The sequence below is a fragment of the Eublepharis macularius genome, chromosome 5 (genome assembly GCF_028583425.1).
Source record: "Eublepharis macularius isolate TG4126 chromosome 5, MPM_Emac_v1.0, whole genome shotgun sequence".
NCBI lineage: Eukaryota > Metazoa > Chordata > Lepidosauria > Squamata > Eublepharidae > Eublepharis > Eublepharis macularius.
The window spans coordinates 19468313-19485031 of NC_072794.1; the positions used below are offsets into that span (position 1 = coordinate 19468313).

Sequence of the window (16719 nt, forward strand, 5' to 3'; positions counted from 1 at the left end):
CAATGAATTCACACCAGAGAATCTTCACTATCTGGATGCAGCCCAAAAGTTGTGGCCATCTGCACCATGATCCAATTCTGGAATTGCCTTTAGAAATTCTCCTAGTTAAAGCAAATTTCAGGAGGAATGGAACATCGTGCAGAGTGAAATTCCAGATCACCAAAGGAACAAACTGCTGAAATCCAGTAGAGTGTACTGGTTAGAGTGCTCAACCAGGACTAGGGAGTCTGGTGTTCAAATCTTCGCACAGTCACAGAGCTCCCTTGGTGACCATGGGCCAGCCTATCCTACCTCGCAGGGTTGTTGTGAGGAGCAGAGGTCCATGGACACCTCTCTGATCTCTGTGGAGGAAGGGCAGGAAAAAAATGTGAAATAGTTGCAAACCCACATCAGTTGGGGATCCGCAAAACTGACCAGAGCAGGTAGAGCAAGGGGAATAAAAGGACAGCAAGTGTGAGGCCAGGATGGGGTCCAACCTGCATCTCCAGCGTAGCAGAAGCCAAAAGGCAGCCCTCGTGGTCGGCCCCTCCCGAAGGAAGGGGGGCCTGAGCGGATCTAGGTTGCCAACCCATTCATTTGGAACCATGTGACTCAAAGGCTGGAATGTGCACTGCGGGGCGCAGCCTTTGAAGACTCCTTGGAGAACATTACGGCTGGCAACAGACAGAGCAGCTCTCTGCCAAGGAAGGGGAACTGCAAGGAAGAACAGCGTCTAACATCCTCAATTCAGCAAAGCTGGACAAATGTTGAAGGGTTCGTTTCGATATCCCCTTTTTGATATTTCGATTCTCCCATGCAAGAAACAAACCTGAAAATCTCGCTTTTCACACCTTGTTTCTGTTCTTGTGCTAGATTTCGCTCTTTTAAGATAATGTCTCTTTCAACACTAGGATGGTTTTTTTGTTTACATCAACTGCTTAAGAACAGCATAAAAGAATATCTTGCACAACGAAAATGAGGCAAAGAAAAAGCGCTGGCAACCTGTGAAATCAAAAAGCAATGGGAAGGCCGCGCTTGGTGATTCAGCAATTCTCTGGCTTCTGAAAGAGTTTTGTATGACCAAGTTGGTCTTGCCAAAGGTGTTTTGCCAAAGTTAGCAGGTAGCTCAGTTTTGGGGCTAATGCAACTCCTTTGTTTTTTCCTAAAACTGTCACTGATTAGTACCTTAAAAAATTCAAAACAAACGGATTTGAAATGGTGGGTTCTTTTTAAAAAATGTATGAAAAACAATGACATAATCATTTACCATTCCGTTGCATTCTCAGATCTGTTGCCAAATATTTTGTTTACAAAAAAACCTTTCACATTCTGCATATTTTCAAGATTGTGTTTTTAAAAGCTCGTAAAATATTGAGACTTAGGCAAATGTATGATTTTGGCATGTGGGGTTTGCACTAAAGTGCACTTTTTAAAAACACCTCCCTTGCTTTCCCCCCATTACACGTCTTACAATAAAGTCCCACATCCCTTGCTTTTCCAACAGTCGGCATTGTTAGATTTTTTTTTAACAAAAATTTGTGGTTGCACCAAAAGTTATTTTTCCAGGTTCCACCCCACCTTAGCACTCTTGAGAACCCAAAAGTGCAATCCTAAAAAGAGTTACTCCCATCTAAGCCCATTGAAATCAATGAGCTTAGACTGGAGTAACTCTGTTTAGGATTACACTGTAAACTATCATACTTTTCTGGCAGGAATTCCTGTGGGTGGTGGACTAATGCAGTCCCTGTTTGTGTGAATTAGGATTATGGGTTTGTGATGGAGGTATATTTGAGGTGCCATATGGAACAGCATGATGTAATAGATAGAGGCTGTTTCCACGTCTTTAAAATAGCGCAACACTCACCGAACGCTGGCGGCTTCGTCACACAATTTCTGATGTCACCCCATCATGATTCCGTTTTCGTGGTGCCATCATGACTGCCTGTAACTGGGTGATATCAGAAATCGCTCAATGAAGCTGCCAGCGTTCGGTGAGTGTTGCGCTATTTTAAAGACGTGGAAACAGCCAATTTAGGACTGGGAGGCCTTGCTTAAATCTTTATTGTGCCATGGAAGCTCATTGGGTGACCTACTCTCTCAGCCTAACCCACCTCACAGGGTTGTTGTGACGATAAAAATGGAGACGAGGAGAATGTTGCAAGCCGCTTCAGGTCCGCAGTGGGGAGAAAGATGGGAGATATAAATAAATAAATAATATAATATAATTCCACAGCCAAAGAGCCATGCCTCAGCAGGGATCCAGGGGCACAGTGTGGGTAGAAATTTGTGAAATTATGTAGGGAGAGGGCTGGGTCAGACAAAAGACAATCCTGCTTCACACAGCTCAGAATTAGATTATGAAACTCACGGCCACAAGATATGGATGCTGATTTGGATGGCTTTCAAGGAGGACCGGGCAAAGTAATTGATGACTAGCCATGGTTATTAGAACCTCTTGGGCTGGAACCTCCTAGTTCTAAGGCAGTCTACCTGCGATTGCCAACAAAGAAAGGCTCCATGGAAACATCTGGCTGACCCTTGTCAGAAGCAGGATTCATTGGATCCGGGTGCTGCTGACCCAGCTACTACACAGCATGTGATTTCCTGGATGTGCTACCAAGTTTGAACCGCCCCACTCAGAGCCAAACTAAAAGTGACGTCTTACACAGGTTGGACACTAGTCGGCTTCCCTCAAGTTTTGATGGGAAATGTAGGCATCCTGGTCTTGCAGCTGTAATGGAGAGCCAAGCTGTAAAACCAGAGTGCCTACATTTCCCATCAAAACTTGAGGGAAGCCGACTAGTGTCCAACCTGTGTAAGACGTCACTTGTAGTTTGGCTCAGTTTTCCCTTGGACTGGAGTTTAAGCGGCAGCAACGAGCAGCCAATGAAAATGTTGCTTAAACACAGACCAATCTTAGAATTTCAGGAAAAACGGAAAGACTTCTTCGACTTCGTAGCTGGAAATTAAGAAAAACCAAGAGTAGCTATTATGGAAGCAGACTAACTAGAAAATTAATATTTTAAAATCTTGACTATAAAATCATGAGTATTAGTAAGGAGACGGAGAGAAACATTTTGTAGCTTAAATGCGCTGTTACATATTCTGTTTCTTTATGAATCGTTTATTTCTGTATGTATCGTTTATTGTTTTTCTTTTAAAATAAAAATTAAAAGAAAAAGAAAATGTTGCTTAAACATCCATGCCTTGAAAAAAATCTGCCATGCTAAGTTTTGTAGATTGCGCCCCAAAGAAAGACCTGGGATGCAGAGCCAGGCAGGGCAGCTTTCTGTCAGTTGGCAATCCCACTGCAGGCGACAGCTCACCATCCAACATAATCCAGGAGACCTCTAACCTGCTCTCCCTCCAGCCTGAGAAATGTTCTCAGCTTCCCGTTGCTCAGAGGGGTGTGTGTGTGTGCGGAGGGGAGGTCACTGCCTGGATACAGTCCTGGGCAGGAGTCCAGGACTCGAATGCCTGCCCCACTGATCCACAACCCCCTCCCCAAATCCGAGCCAGTTCTCCAGTTTGCACATCAAAAAGTCAAGTCCCTTGCACAAGGCCAGACGGGGGCTGCATCCGGAGGGGCCTCAGAGGTGCACAGAGCCTTCTTCTGCCTCTCTGTCATATGCCTGTATCTGAGCCTTGATGTGCGTGAGCTTCTTTTTCAGATAATCGCACCGTTCCTGCTTCTCCAAAAAGGCTGGATCCTGGAATCAGATGCAATTCATCATTACCTGGCGGGAGACTGCTGAGGTGGCGGATCAGCCACTGATCTCTCTTCTGTCACCTCCCCCTCCCCATTTCCCCCTGTGAAGACTTCCACCTTGTTTTGATTCCCAGCAAGATCGGAGGGACTTTGCCTCAACCCTGGTTTGAGATAGGAGCCCAGCTGGAATATCCCGGGCCGGTGCTAAAGAAGTCTGTCGTATTAAGAGGAGGGACATGCTTGCACGTGCTTAAGACTCTTGCTATTCCAGTTAATGGGGGAACAGCCTGGATTTCCTGTTCTTTTTCAAGCCACAGTCCCTGTTGATTCATAGAATCATAGAGCTGGAAGGGGCCTTACAGACCCTCTAGTCCCACCCTCTGCCCAATGCAGGAACAGCCAAAAGCATCCGCGAAGAGCAGGCCTTTTTTTCTGGGAAAAGAGGTGGTGGAACTCAGGACTGCACAATGACGTCACTTTGGGTCAGCTGGAACAAGGGGGGAGTTTTTTAAAGTTTAAATCACCCTCGGCGGAAATGGTCACATGGCCAGTGGCCCCGCCCTCTGATCTCCAGACAGAGGGGAGTTGAGATTGCCCTCCGCACCACTCAGTGGCCATTTTCAAGAAGTGCCTGAACTCCGTTCCACCGCGTTCCCGCTGAAAAAAAGCCCTGCCGACGAGTAATCATCCAGTTGCTCCTTGAAGACAGCCAATGAAGCGGAACCCACCACATCCCTAGGCAGCTAATTCCACTGCCGAATTACTCTTTACATGAAGTTTTTCCTAACATCCAACCGATACCTTCCCTCCTGTAGTTTAAACTCATTCTTTCTAGTCTTATCTTCTGTTATCAAGAGGAATTGCTTCCCTCTGCTAAGTGACAGCCTTTTAAATACTTAAAGAGATCAATCATGTCTCCCCTCACCTTCCTCTTCTCCAAACTGAACATTCCCAGGTCCCGCAGTCTTTCCTTTTGGGGCTTGGTCTCCAGGCCCCTGATCATCCTGGTTGCTCTCCTCTGCACCCGTTGCAATTTGTCCACATCCTTTTTTAATTGAGGCCTCCAGAACTGCACACAATACTCCAGGTGGGGACTCACCAATGTGGTATATTGTGGGACAATGACATCCTGTGCTTTAGATTTTATGCCTTTGTTGATACACCTGAAGATTGCATTCACCTTTTTTGCTGCTGCATCACACTGAGTGCTTATATTTAGCTTCCCATCCACCTGTATCCCAAGATCTTGTTCACACACACTGCTACCCATAAGTATATCTGTCATCTAGTATGCATGCTTTGCACTTTTGTTACCGCGGTGCAGAACCTGGCACTTATCCATGTTAAATCTCATATTATTCAAATCTGCCCACCTTTCCAGTGTGTTCAGATCTTGTTGAATCCTATCTCTATCTTCAAGAGTGTTTGCTACTCCTCCCAAATTTGGCTTTTAGGGGGATGCCTTGATGAGTCATTTTTCAGGAGTCAGGGTGGTGCAGCAATTAGTGTGTCAAACTGCACCTGGAAAACTTAGGTTCAAATTCACAATTACAGAATGACCTTGGGCCAGTCCCCTTTCTCTCTCTCTCAGGCTAGCCTACCTCACAGGGTTGTTTTCAGGATAAAAATATAGGAAGGAAAAACCATGGATGCTGCCCTGAGCTTCTCAGAGGAAGGTCAGGATTTTTAAAAATAAAAATGTGATGAGATTTAGCTCCTTCCCAAAGTGTTGAGCAAATCCATCTTCTCTCTAGCACAAGCGTGAGCGCACAACCACGAAAACAATGCATGCCCTGCTGTTTCCCATGCCACACTGGACAAGGGTCATTTTCAACTGCCAATAACACATCACAGGGTACTTTCTTCCCCTAGTTTATCTGTAATGAAAAATACCAACACCCTCTTAGCTTTTAAGTCAGTGGCACAGCAAGCAAACGCAGCAAGTCTTGTCTAATGATTTGATGCATGGAGAGCTTGGCCAGCAATTCTCAATACGAGGATGGGGCCGTTCCCTGTTTTTGTTTGCGAAGCACTGAAGGGTACAAAATGCAAGCACCGAAACCTCTGCTGGTGTGAGAACGAGACAGGTGACCTGCTTTCCAAGCTTGGCATTCAGGAACAAAGTGGGAGGGGGGGCTGTTCCTCCCTGGAGGGAGAGAAGGAAGACAGCTGAGGACTGGAGTGGATCATAACATTTGGGTACATCTCACAGAATAGAATCATAGGGTTGGAAAGTCACAAATACCTCCCCGCCGCCGCCGGAAATTCACAAATACCACCCACACCCAGTGACCCTTCATCCATGCCCAGAAGATGGCAAAACTCCATCAGGATCCCTAGTCAAACTGGCCTGGGAAAATTGCTACCTGACCCAAGGTGGTGATCGGCCTTACCCTGGGCATGTAAGAAGGGGCCACGAGAACTAAGCATTGATGTCTCCCTTCCTGCCCTCCCTCTCATGATCTGCCTAGGCTCACAGACTAAGCATTGCTGTCAGATGGCCATTTAGCCATCTTCTCGAACTCAGCTCCACAAAGCAGCCAGAGCTTCCCAGCATGGCCAAGTGTTGACCTGCTCCCCTGCTTCAAAACTCGTTCTTTCCACCCCCTTTGCTGCATTTGAAGCCCCCTTTCCAGCATCCCCAGCTAAGATCCAGAGCTGTGCCACCATTGGAAGGGAGAGGGAAGTCAAGCTTGGCTGATGCTGTCATAGAGCTGACGAGGTGAGCAGGCGATAGAGTGGATGCCACACAGAGGGCTGTCTGTCTCCTCCTTGGGTCCTCCAGCCAGGCAGGCTGTTTCAGTGCCCACCAGCAGAAAACCCCAAAACCCCTATGAAGTGACCTCCATCCCCACTTCTTCGCTGCACTCACCTTCTTCTTGTTCTCGTATTCCATCCTCACTGTAGAAAACCTGCCTTGGTCCTGCTGATAGAAAGGACAGGGTTGGTGCTTGTAAAATGTCACAGATCTGGGCTGTACCCCATGAAACAACACTGCTGTTGATATCTGTGGTATCCTTTTTACAGGCTTCGGTAGAGAAATGAGAAAAGCAAGGAATAGCTCCCCAGAAAACTCTCCAGCATTGCATGGGATCCTGGGAATGGATCTTGGCTTCCTGGAGCAGTGGGGAATGAAGGACTCCCACCTCAGACCCCTTGATCAGAACCTGCAGAGTCAGCCATACCTTGAAGGGACAGACAGACAGACAGACAGACAGACAGACAGACAGACAGACAGATGTGCACCCGAAAAAGATTCGGGTTTCCTGATTCGGCAAGCTGCTTCGGGATTCGAAGGTTTAAACCACTTCGGTATGGTTTAAACCACACCGAAGCTTAAAGCAGCACTTTTCTTATCATTTGAAAATGGCAAGAAAAGTGTTGCTTTCAAGCCTCCCGCCCTGCCACTTTTTTTACCTGATGGGAGGGGGAGGAGAAACCCCCTCCTCCCCCACCCGTCGGGTGAAAGTGGCAGGGTGTTTGAAAGCAGCAACACTTTTCTTGCCGCTTGCAGATGTAGACGCAGATGCAGATGGAGACACATATGAGAAATAATTCAGAATAGTTCAGTGACCATCACATATTCATTTCATCATCACAACAACCCTGCAAGGGAGGCTGGTATCAATCTCTCCACGCTGCAGTTGTAGGACTATGTAATATTTTCTACACAGACACAATTGTTATCACAACAGTAGCTATAAGAATATAGTATTGATGATAGGTTCCACTGCACTGTTTTGCTGCATAGCTGATGTGCATGTTTAATGCTTCCTTTGGATTGTGTTTTAAAGTCATGTTTCCTTGCAGAGATCTTAAGGCTCCAGACAGGACACCACTGTTGCAATTATTGTTTGCGTGGATGAAGAATAATAAATACTATTCTCCACATTACTGCTAATATATTATGTTCAGTAGCACAATAGGTTATTAATAATTAATGATGCCGAATATATTAGTAATCACTAACAATGTACATTCATCATGATATGTAATATATTAATGACATTCCCTTCCCCTCTTCTTTCCCGTGATTGGCATGACTGCTGCAGTGTGCATTTTCTCCAATCCCATAATTCATAGGCTGTTCTCCACAGCTTGCATTGCAAAACATGGGCCGGGCAGATGATTGCAAACTTCTCGCCAATCCCTTTCTTTTTTTAAAGCCCACTCACATGAATGCAATTGCAACCTGACCTTCTTATTCTGATAGGTGCGAGGCAACTTGTCCATCATGGCCCCCAGTTCCTTCAATTTCTGCCGTGCAGCTCCAACCTCATTGTAGAGCTCCTTGTACTCCGCATATTGGTCCTTGAAGACTGCTTTGTATTTCTCCTGCTCAGTGATGCTTCCAATGGCTGGGTATTTTCTACGTCGTAAGGAAGAGGGAGGCGAGAAATTAAGGGCATCGATGGGCAAACTACAACCAGAGAGGGAAATAACCTCCAGCCAGGGACTCAGTTTCAAATCTCTCCACTATTTATTTATTTAGCTATTTATACTCCACTTTGCTCCCATGGGGACTCTAAGCAGTTTCCACCATTCTCCCCTCCTCCGTTTTATCATCACAACCACCCTGTGAGGTAGGCTAGGCTGGCCCAAGGTCACTCAGTGAGCTTCCATGGCAGAGTAGGGATTTGAACCTGGGTCTCCCAGATCCCAGTCTGAAACAAGGATTCTGAATGTCCTTGGCCTAGCCTTGGAGCTAAACTACACAAGATGAATTACACAAGGACGGTCAAGTGAAGGGGGATGTAGTGTTAGCCGGGAAGCATAGTTTGAATTTCACCTCTCTCTACAGAGCCGGCAAAGATCACTCCTCAGAGGGTTTGTTAATTTCTTCTTTGCCTCCCCGAAGGCTCTGTCAATTATTAACAAACCTTATGTAATTCATCTCATGTAGCTTAGCTCTCAGACAGATCCTGACTTTGATTCTGTTGCCCATGTTTGACGTTGCAGCTTGACCCTCTAGAAGCTTCTCTCCTGCCTGACCACCCATGTGACTCAAACATGCTGCCAGGCAGAGGAGACAATGTTTAGCTAGATGGGATAGCAGTCAGACTAGGATTGCCAACCTCCAGGTGGGCTCAAAAACAAAGGGAACCCCTGGAGAGAGGAACAACACAAAATACAGAATCCGGGGAACCGCAATAAATTACCAATCAATTGAAAGTTAATTTTTTATATATATATTTTTGCTTGTGCAAAGTGCTGAAGTGCAAATGCATATATATCAATTCAAAGTGCAGTTATGAACAATAATAATGAGGTAGTCTGTCAATCCAGAAATAATACAATATATACAGTCTCAACTGGTGGATGGAGAGTATACAAGGATGGGGAGAAACGTCCCACTTGAGATGAAATTTAGACCATCAGTCTAAAGATGGAACTGGAAGTGCCAAAGAACACTGCCGATGGGCTTATGCGCAGATTTCCATTTCCCATTTCGTTCTTACTTCTTCTTGGGCATAATTCAATGGATGGTCACAATAAAGGCTCAAAATGCAATGAGATGAGATCTCATCTCATTGCATTTTGAGCCTTCATTGTATTTCCAACTGAGTGGGGTGTGAGGAGAGATACATGTGACCATCCATTGAATTATGCCCAAGAAGAAGTAAGAACGAAATGGGAAATGGAAATCTGCGCATAAGCCCGTCAGCAGTGTTCCTTGGCACTTCCAGTTCCATCTTTGGACTGATGGTCTGAATTTCATCTCAAGTGGGACGTTTCTCCCCATCCTTGTATACTCTCCATCCACCAGTTGAGACTGTATATATCGTATTATTTCTGGATTGACAGACTACCTCATTATTATTGTTCATAACTGCACTTTGAATTGATATATATGCATTTGCACTTCAGCACTTTGCACAAGCAAATATATATATATAAAAAATTAACTTTCAATTGATTGGTAATTTATTGCGGTTCCCCAACCTCCAGGTGGGGCCTGGAGAACTCCAGGAATTACTCTTGATCTCCAAATGACAAAGATCAATTCCCCAGGATAAAATGACTGCTTTGGAGGGTGGACTGTATGGCATTATATCCTGATGAGGTCCCTTCTCTTCCCAAACACTTCCCTCCCTCGACTCTACCCCTAAATATTCAGGAATTTCCCAGTCTGCAGCTGGCAACCTTTGGTCAGACTCAGTACAAGTCTCCTTCTTAGGAATCTTGTATTCCTCAGAATTTACGGAGATCCGTTTCCTTTGGCACTAAGAGAACACAGAAGATCTGTTAGAAAAGGAGTGCCGAGCATTGTCCCTTTCCTCAAATTTTAAAGCAGGACAAACAGAAGAGTTAGAAAGACAGACACCAGGGCAACATGTTTACTGTTTACTGCTCTGCCGATCCTTTTATGTGTAGATTGCTATTCTCAGGACTTCCTTCTCGTGACTCTTTCCTCTTCCTTTCACTTTCATCTTGCAACCATGGGTGCAAGACTTATCCTGGCTTTGTCACTCTCCTCTCCCTTCTCTCCATCTTACAACCTTACATCCTGAGAGTAGATAGGTAGATAGGATCTATCCTCCTTTCCTATCAGAGTATGGAGTTCCTACAATAAAGAACTCCTATTTCCTTTCTGAATATAAACAAGTGTATGGTTTGTTATTTTCTCTCCTGCACTCACACCACCCAGCATAACCAGCTCACACCACCCATGACCACGCATTCACTGCAAACGATCTACTCTGCTAACAGCCCAACTATGGAATCCTTTAATTAGGTTTCTGGAGTCAACATATGATTTATTTATCAAGATCAAGAAACTGAAATGTCAACAACATCATCTTATCCAGTAGTGTGATGCTGTGGTTGAGACAACCCTTTTTAAAAACCTCTGTTTGGGGGGATTGGGTCTCAGTGGCAGAGCTTTGCATGCAGACAATCCCCAGTTCATTCTCTGGCCATTCCTGTTAAAATGATACGACAGTAGGTAATGGCAAAGATCTCTCTTCGAGACCATGGAGAGGGACTGCCCATCAGAAGAGACAAGACTGACCTTGACAGACAAACAATGCAATCCTAAGCAGAGTTATTCCAGTCTAAGCGCACTGATTTCAGTGGGCATAGACTGGAGCAAGACTGTTTGGGATTGCACTGCAAGAGTCTTACTCAGTAGAAGGCAATGTCCTGTATCCATATGCTTTGCACACAAAAAGGTCTTGAGAGTCTTTACGTACAAAGCTCTTCATGGCCCGGGTCTGGCATACCTACGGGAACGCCTCCCTATGTTCCTCCACGGCAACTTTGCTCATCCAAACAGAGTCTTTTGTAGGCGCCAGCCTGCACATGGGAGAAATCAACAGCAGCCCATACACGGGCTTTCTCTGTGGTGGCCCCTACCCTGTGGAGTGACCTGCCTGAAGAGGTCGAGAGAGCCCCCACTCTCCTGGCTTTCCACAAACGATCCAAACTGAATTATTCAAAAAGGCTTTTTACTCAGATAGGACGGCGGTGTTGTTGTAGGGAGGGGGTCTCCGATGCTTCGCTAATGAGTTAGGGACCGTAGACTTCACCACTATGTTGCCTTACGTACTATCTGTTGTTTTAAATATGTGCTCCTATGAGCTTCCGGTGCTTCATGTTGTCCAAGGTCAGCCCTAGAATTGCTTCTGTTCTGTTTCAGCGTTTCTTCAACTCTGTATTGGATTCTTGCTAATGCTATGTCTTTGTAAACTTGCATTTATTCACTCTGTCACGTTGTTTATGGAAATGTCCTTGAAGTACTCATCTCAAACAGTGTAATCTGCCTCGAGTCTCAGTGAGAAAGGAGGACTATAATTTTTTTTTAATGCATCCTGTTAGGAAGCATCTCAGGTAGCAGAGCTGGGGGGACTGTTCTCTACCTGAGACCCCTGAGAGCTGCTGCCAGTCAAAGGAGGAAGAACTGAGTCTGAAGGACCAAAAGGTCACTTGGGGTGAGAGGCAGCTTGCAGGACAAACAGAAAAAATTGCTTTTTGCAAGACCCAGAATTCACATATGGAATTAATTACTGCAAGACGTAGCAATGACCATGGAGGAGGAGAGATCTCACTATTTGCCAAGGTAGTTAAATGTAACATTCAGTAAACAGAGGACAATTCTATGGTTAACACAACCAAGAATCCGTAGGGCCTTACAATCGGATTCCAGGTAGGCACTGATCTGATCCTGCAAGGAAACTCTTCTGCTCTCGCAAGTCTTTAGTAAAAAGGCCCGGCAATCCCCCTGCCCCGCCTCAAAGATTAACCATTGCCTACTCACTTACATAACATAATCTGGGATGACATGTGGTTTGGGGAGGTGGCCCGTTGGGATGGCGCAGCTTAGCACCGCAGGGTCCTCCTCGCCCTTCTCTGAAAACTCAACACGCCTGGTGACCTTTCTGGCTGGCTGAGCTTCATCCCCAGACACATCCTGCTTGGGCACAGCTGGCTGGAAGGCTGGCTTTTGCTGCGGAAAGGAATGCAGAAGAGTGAAGTCCACCGGTTGCAATGCTAACCTTCAACTCAGAAGGGGCAGAGGGTATCGCTTAACTGGAGGGACCTCCATCTCCTTATTACCACCGTGGGAAGGGCCCCTTCAGATCACCTTTGCTTGGTTGCAAGAGGCAGTGCTGTGCTTGCTTGCCAAGGGAGTCCTTCATTCCCAGAACCCCCAGGGCATCTTTCTTTCCAGCAGCCCTCCAGATTCTTAGGTGGAGAAGGCCTTTCCCAATATCTCCTTTGACTGGAGATCCTTGGGGATGACTTGGGATCTTCTGCTGCTGGTCTACCTCTAAACATATGAATCTCCCATGTAGTACTGACCCCAATATTTACTCTTGACAGGCAGCAGTCCTTCAAGATCTCAAGCAGGTAACACCTGCTCCCTAAAATGCTTTAAACAGGACATGCTGGGGATCAAACCTGGGATCTCCAACTTGCAAAACTCTACCCCTGAACTATGGGGTGGGTCTTTCCTAGGGTTGCTCCTGCCAGCACTGTCTTGGCAAATGGCAGGAGATTTTTGAGGACAGTGCCTGGGGAGGACAGAGATTGGGGAGGGTGTGATGTCCGTTCTGGGTGATGCTCTAGGAGTTTCCCCTAAACTCTATGACAAAGATCATAGAGATTTGGGGAAATTCCTAGAGCATCATGATAGAAAGCGGCTGCTGCATAGTGGTTAAGTGCTGGGCTGTGAATCAGCACTCTGCTAGTTTCAATCCCACTACTGCCATGAACTCTGCAGGTGGCCTTGGGTAAGCCAAGCCACTCCTCTCAGCCCAGCTCCCCAGCTGCATTGTGGGGATAACAATAACACTGACTTTGTTCACCGCTCTGAGTGTGGCACTAATCTGTCCAGAAGGGTAGTATATAAGCATACTATTATTATTTCCTCTCCCACTCCTCCATTTCTTGAGGGTGGGGGATTGGAGCCAAGCTTTGGTGTTTACCCATCATGAGAAAGCAAAGGGCAAGCCTAGCTCTTCCTCCAGCATTTTTTCACAGGACAGAAATGGTTGCCAAGCTCCAGTCGGAAGATCTCCCAGAATTCCATCTGATTTCCAGACCACAGAGATCACTTCCCCCTGGAGAAAATGGAGGGTGGACTCCATGGTATTTTACCCTGCTGAGGTCCCTCCCCTCCCCAAATTCCAGCCTCCCCAGGCTCCACCCCCAAATCTCCAGGAATTTCTCAACCAGGAGTTGACAACCTTAGAGGAGAAACAATGGATGCCTCACCTTGGACGTGGATGCCAATGTTCTACCCCCATGAGATATCTCCCTGAGTCTTAACAGAGCCACTTTCTTCCTGGCAGCCTCATGCCTCCACATCTTGAGACAGACAAGGGATCCGGTCAGATAGAGCAAGGTGGTGATAAAGAGGAAAGCGATAGCTGCCATTTGACCCCCTTCGACCCGGCACAAAGCCACGATGAGTGGGTTGTTGGCAAAGATTGAGTAGCACAGTCCTCCACGGTTGACATCGTTGATATAAGCAATGGCAGCTGCCATGTAGAGTAGAAACATGAGGAGGTTGAGGGCAAACTCTGTTAAAGGCCACCAGTGGGAGTCAAGGAGGATCCTCCTATAGTACATGGTCACTCCCAGGCCTAGCAGGATCACTGTCACTAACCAAGCCAGGCTAGCCACCACCAGCACAAAGGGAGTCATTGGGCCATAGTAGTTGTACCCATATCCTCCCCCAATGAGGCCGTTGTAGGGAAGATTACCACCATAGAGTTGAGACCACTGGTAATCCTTCTGGATGTAGGCAGCTGTGCAAGCAAAAACCATGCCCCCAAATATGAGCTCCAAGCCACCCATCAACCGGAGCAGGCCCGGCCAGGATTTCATGTAAGAATATTTGTAGTCATAGGCCTCCAGCTTCTCCTTATAGCTTGGTGGACCCGTGGATAGGTCACCTTGGCTTGGGGCCAGCAACGTCTTCTCGTACCTTGAAGGGCTAGTGGAGGCCGATGGTGGCTTTTTAAAATCACCATCCTCTTCATCGTCGGAGATCTCTTCTCTGTCAACGATGGTCCTCTGAGGATGGTTGAAAAATGGAGATACTGGTGGGGAACTTTTCAGGCCTTCTGGAGAGTACCTCACAAAAGGTGTCTCTGACAAAGGCTTTTTCCACCATTTTTGAAAAAAGCTCTTCCAAGAAGGTGGAATGAACCGCCTGACAGGTTTCAAAGAGGAGGTCTCTGGGCCCTGATGGACACCCGCAAAGGCTGATCGGGGTAATGGAAAAGGTCCATCAGGAGACGCATGGAGACCCCCTGAGGAAGTGGAATCCCATGAATTTCCAGAACTTTTTGTCCAGGAAGGCGTTGGCCAGTTGTTGGAACTTAGCAGATCTCCCCTGACATCCACCACAGGTTTCCTCTTCTCTCTGCCTGAGGCAGTTGTCTCCTCAGAGGCCATTCCTCCAAAGGGCTGCAAGACCAAATTGTGATGACTGGCATTATCTTTCATGCATTAGAACCAGTTTGGTGTAGTGGTCAAGAGCAGCGGGACTTTAATCTGGAGAACCGGGTTTGATTCCCCACTCCTCCGCTTGACCTTGGGTCAGTCACAGCTCTTTGGAGCTCTTTCAAGCCCACCCACCTCACAGGGTGATTGTCATGAGCATAATAATAACACACTTTGTAAACTGCTCTGAATGGGCATGAAGTTCTCCTGAATGGCGGTATATAAATCAAATGTTATCAAATGTTATTATTATTATGTGAAGAAGATGGGGTGAGGAGGCACCTAAAGCAACCAAGCTAACATTTAACTGACAATAACAACATAGCTTATAATAGCTCTCAGTGGAAAGTTTGGGCCTGGGGAGGACTTGCTGAGGTGGGGAGCTGGCAAAATTGTTGCCAGATAACCCCCAGCACTGTTTCACTCATCAGGGTTGTGGAGGCAGGCAATGGCAAGACACCTCTGGTAGTCTCTTGCCTTGAAAACCCCAGCAGGAGTCGCCATAAGTCAGCTATGACATGACTGCCCTCTCCACCACCAATAGATACACCCAACTCCACTGGTGAGAAGACCAGATCTCAAGCTACAAGTGACACCTGACACAGGTTGGGCACTTGTCAGCTTCCCTCAAGGTTTGATGGGAAATGTAGGCATCCTGGTCTTGCAGCTGTAATGGAGAGCCAAGCCGTAAAACCAGGAAACCTACATTTCCCATCAAAACTTGAGGTAAGCTGACAAGTGTCCAACCTGCGTAAGGTGTCACTTGTAGCTTGGCTCTTAGTTTAGAGAGAGATTTAGAGTTCCAAATGATTCTTTTGGATAAGAGATTCACTGTCTCTCTGACTTTGGTCCCATGAAGTACCACGTCAGTCTTCCTCACTCACTTGAGGCTGTCCCATCCCCAAGTGACTCTTCCAAGAAATGGGGACGAAACCCTAGTGCTTTCCTCGCTGAAGCAAAAACAGAGTCCTGCAACCTTCTCACCAAACAAGAGCTTTCGCTATGGGAGGAAGGTGTTCAGAAATAAAGAACTCCTTTAAGTCGGCCCCTTGAAGCCTACAAACTTCCTCTACAACCTTAAAGCTCCTCCGTTTGGGAGGATTTCATCTTTTCCCACCCCTACAGTTCTGAACCCATTTTGATTTTGATGTATTGTCGAAGGCTTTCACGGCCGGAGATTTTGATTTTGCTTCCTTCTTGTGTAAATTGAACCCACAATCTATTTTCGCATCATTTCCTGTTTCTTCTTATCACCCAATAGTTCTCCCCACAAAGTGCATGCATTTTTCAGTGCTATGTATGCCTAATTTATATGTATAAATTACAGACATTGTTCATATAAACACTGTCTAATATGCCTGTAAACAAACACTCCACCCTGTGTACATGATACGACCAAATCTACAAAACCCACAGTGGACAGCGGAGAACTGAAAGCAATGGATCTAGAAAGAAATGAACGGGGGATGATTTATTCCCAACGGTTCTTCCCCCGCCAGGTCCCCTGTTATTTTTCACGGTACCTTCAATGGCTTTGTGATCCCCAGCGGAGACAGGCTGAAGGGGTTCACAGCCGGCCCGATTCAAAGCCCAAAGGAAGTTGGCAATTACCTTCTCATCAGAGGTCGGTGCTGCCTTCAGGGGACACGGGAAGCCTGGCTGGCCTCAGTCGCATACTTCTGATTCTGCCGCATCCAGAAGGCGTCCAGCTCCGGACCCAATTTGTTATCGGTCTCTGATGTGGTTAATTATTAACTGCTGGCCAGCTAGAAAGTGGCCCAGGAGGCAGGGATCGAGGAAATGCCAAAACCCCGGGGGGGGGGGCTGCTCAGCTCCCTTGGGGATAGGCCAGCCTTCCTCCTGAAATGGACAGCGTTCATTTTAAAAATGTATATTTTTATTTATTTATATTTAATTTATATTCCGCCCTCCCCACATCAGCAGGCTCAGGGCGGATCATAACCATGTTTAAAAACATATTTCATCATATATACAATTTAAAATCATAAAACATCCTAATACATAGATTAAAATACATGTGAACATATTCACACACATACACACACACACATATATGT

General features: G+C 46.3%; 1 protein-coding gene across 4 annotated transcripts; it reads right to left on the minus strand.

Annotated features, from left to right (window-relative positions):
- Nucleotides 1–3107: 3107 nt before the first annotated feature.
- OCEL1 (occludin/ELL domain containing 1) lies at nucleotides 3108–16362 on the minus strand. 4 transcript variants are annotated; one of them, XM_054979287.1, is made up of 6 exons: nucleotides 16253–16362; nucleotides 13406–14605; nucleotides 11950–12134; nucleotides 7886–8057; nucleotides 6561–6611; nucleotides 3108–3689 (listed from the first exon to the last, which is right to left on the minus strand). In XM_054979287.1, the coding sequence occupies exons 2-6, from the start codon at nucleotides 14591–14593 to the stop codon at nucleotides 3570–3572; spliced, it is 1716 nt and encodes a 571-aa protein (XP_054835262.1). In that variant the 5' UTR covers nucleotides 14594–14605; nucleotides 16253–16362; the 3' UTR covers nucleotides 3108–3569. The 4 variants fall into 4 exon arrangements, with proteins under 4 accessions (XP_054835262.1, XP_054835263.1, XP_054835261.1 ...); XM_054979288.1 differs by having other exon boundaries at nucleotides 7964–8057; nucleotides 16165–16362; XM_054979286.1 differs by having other exon boundaries at nucleotides 16165–16362.
- Nucleotides 16363–16719: the final 357 nt, after the last annotated feature.

Coding starts and splice junctions, on each gene's coding strand:
- OCEL1 (XM_054979287.1), bottom strand. CDS start 14,593: ATGGCCTCTGAGGAGACAACTGCCTCAGGCAGAGAGAAGAGGAAACCT. Junction 8,058..11,949: donor GTCATCCCAGATTATGTTAT/GTAAGTGAGTAG, acceptor CTTACGACGTAG/AAAATACCCAGCCATTGGAA. Junction 3,690..6,560: donor AATACGAGAACAAGAAGAAG/GTGAGTGCAGCG, acceptor ATCTGATTCCAG/GATCCAGCCTTTTTGGAGAA.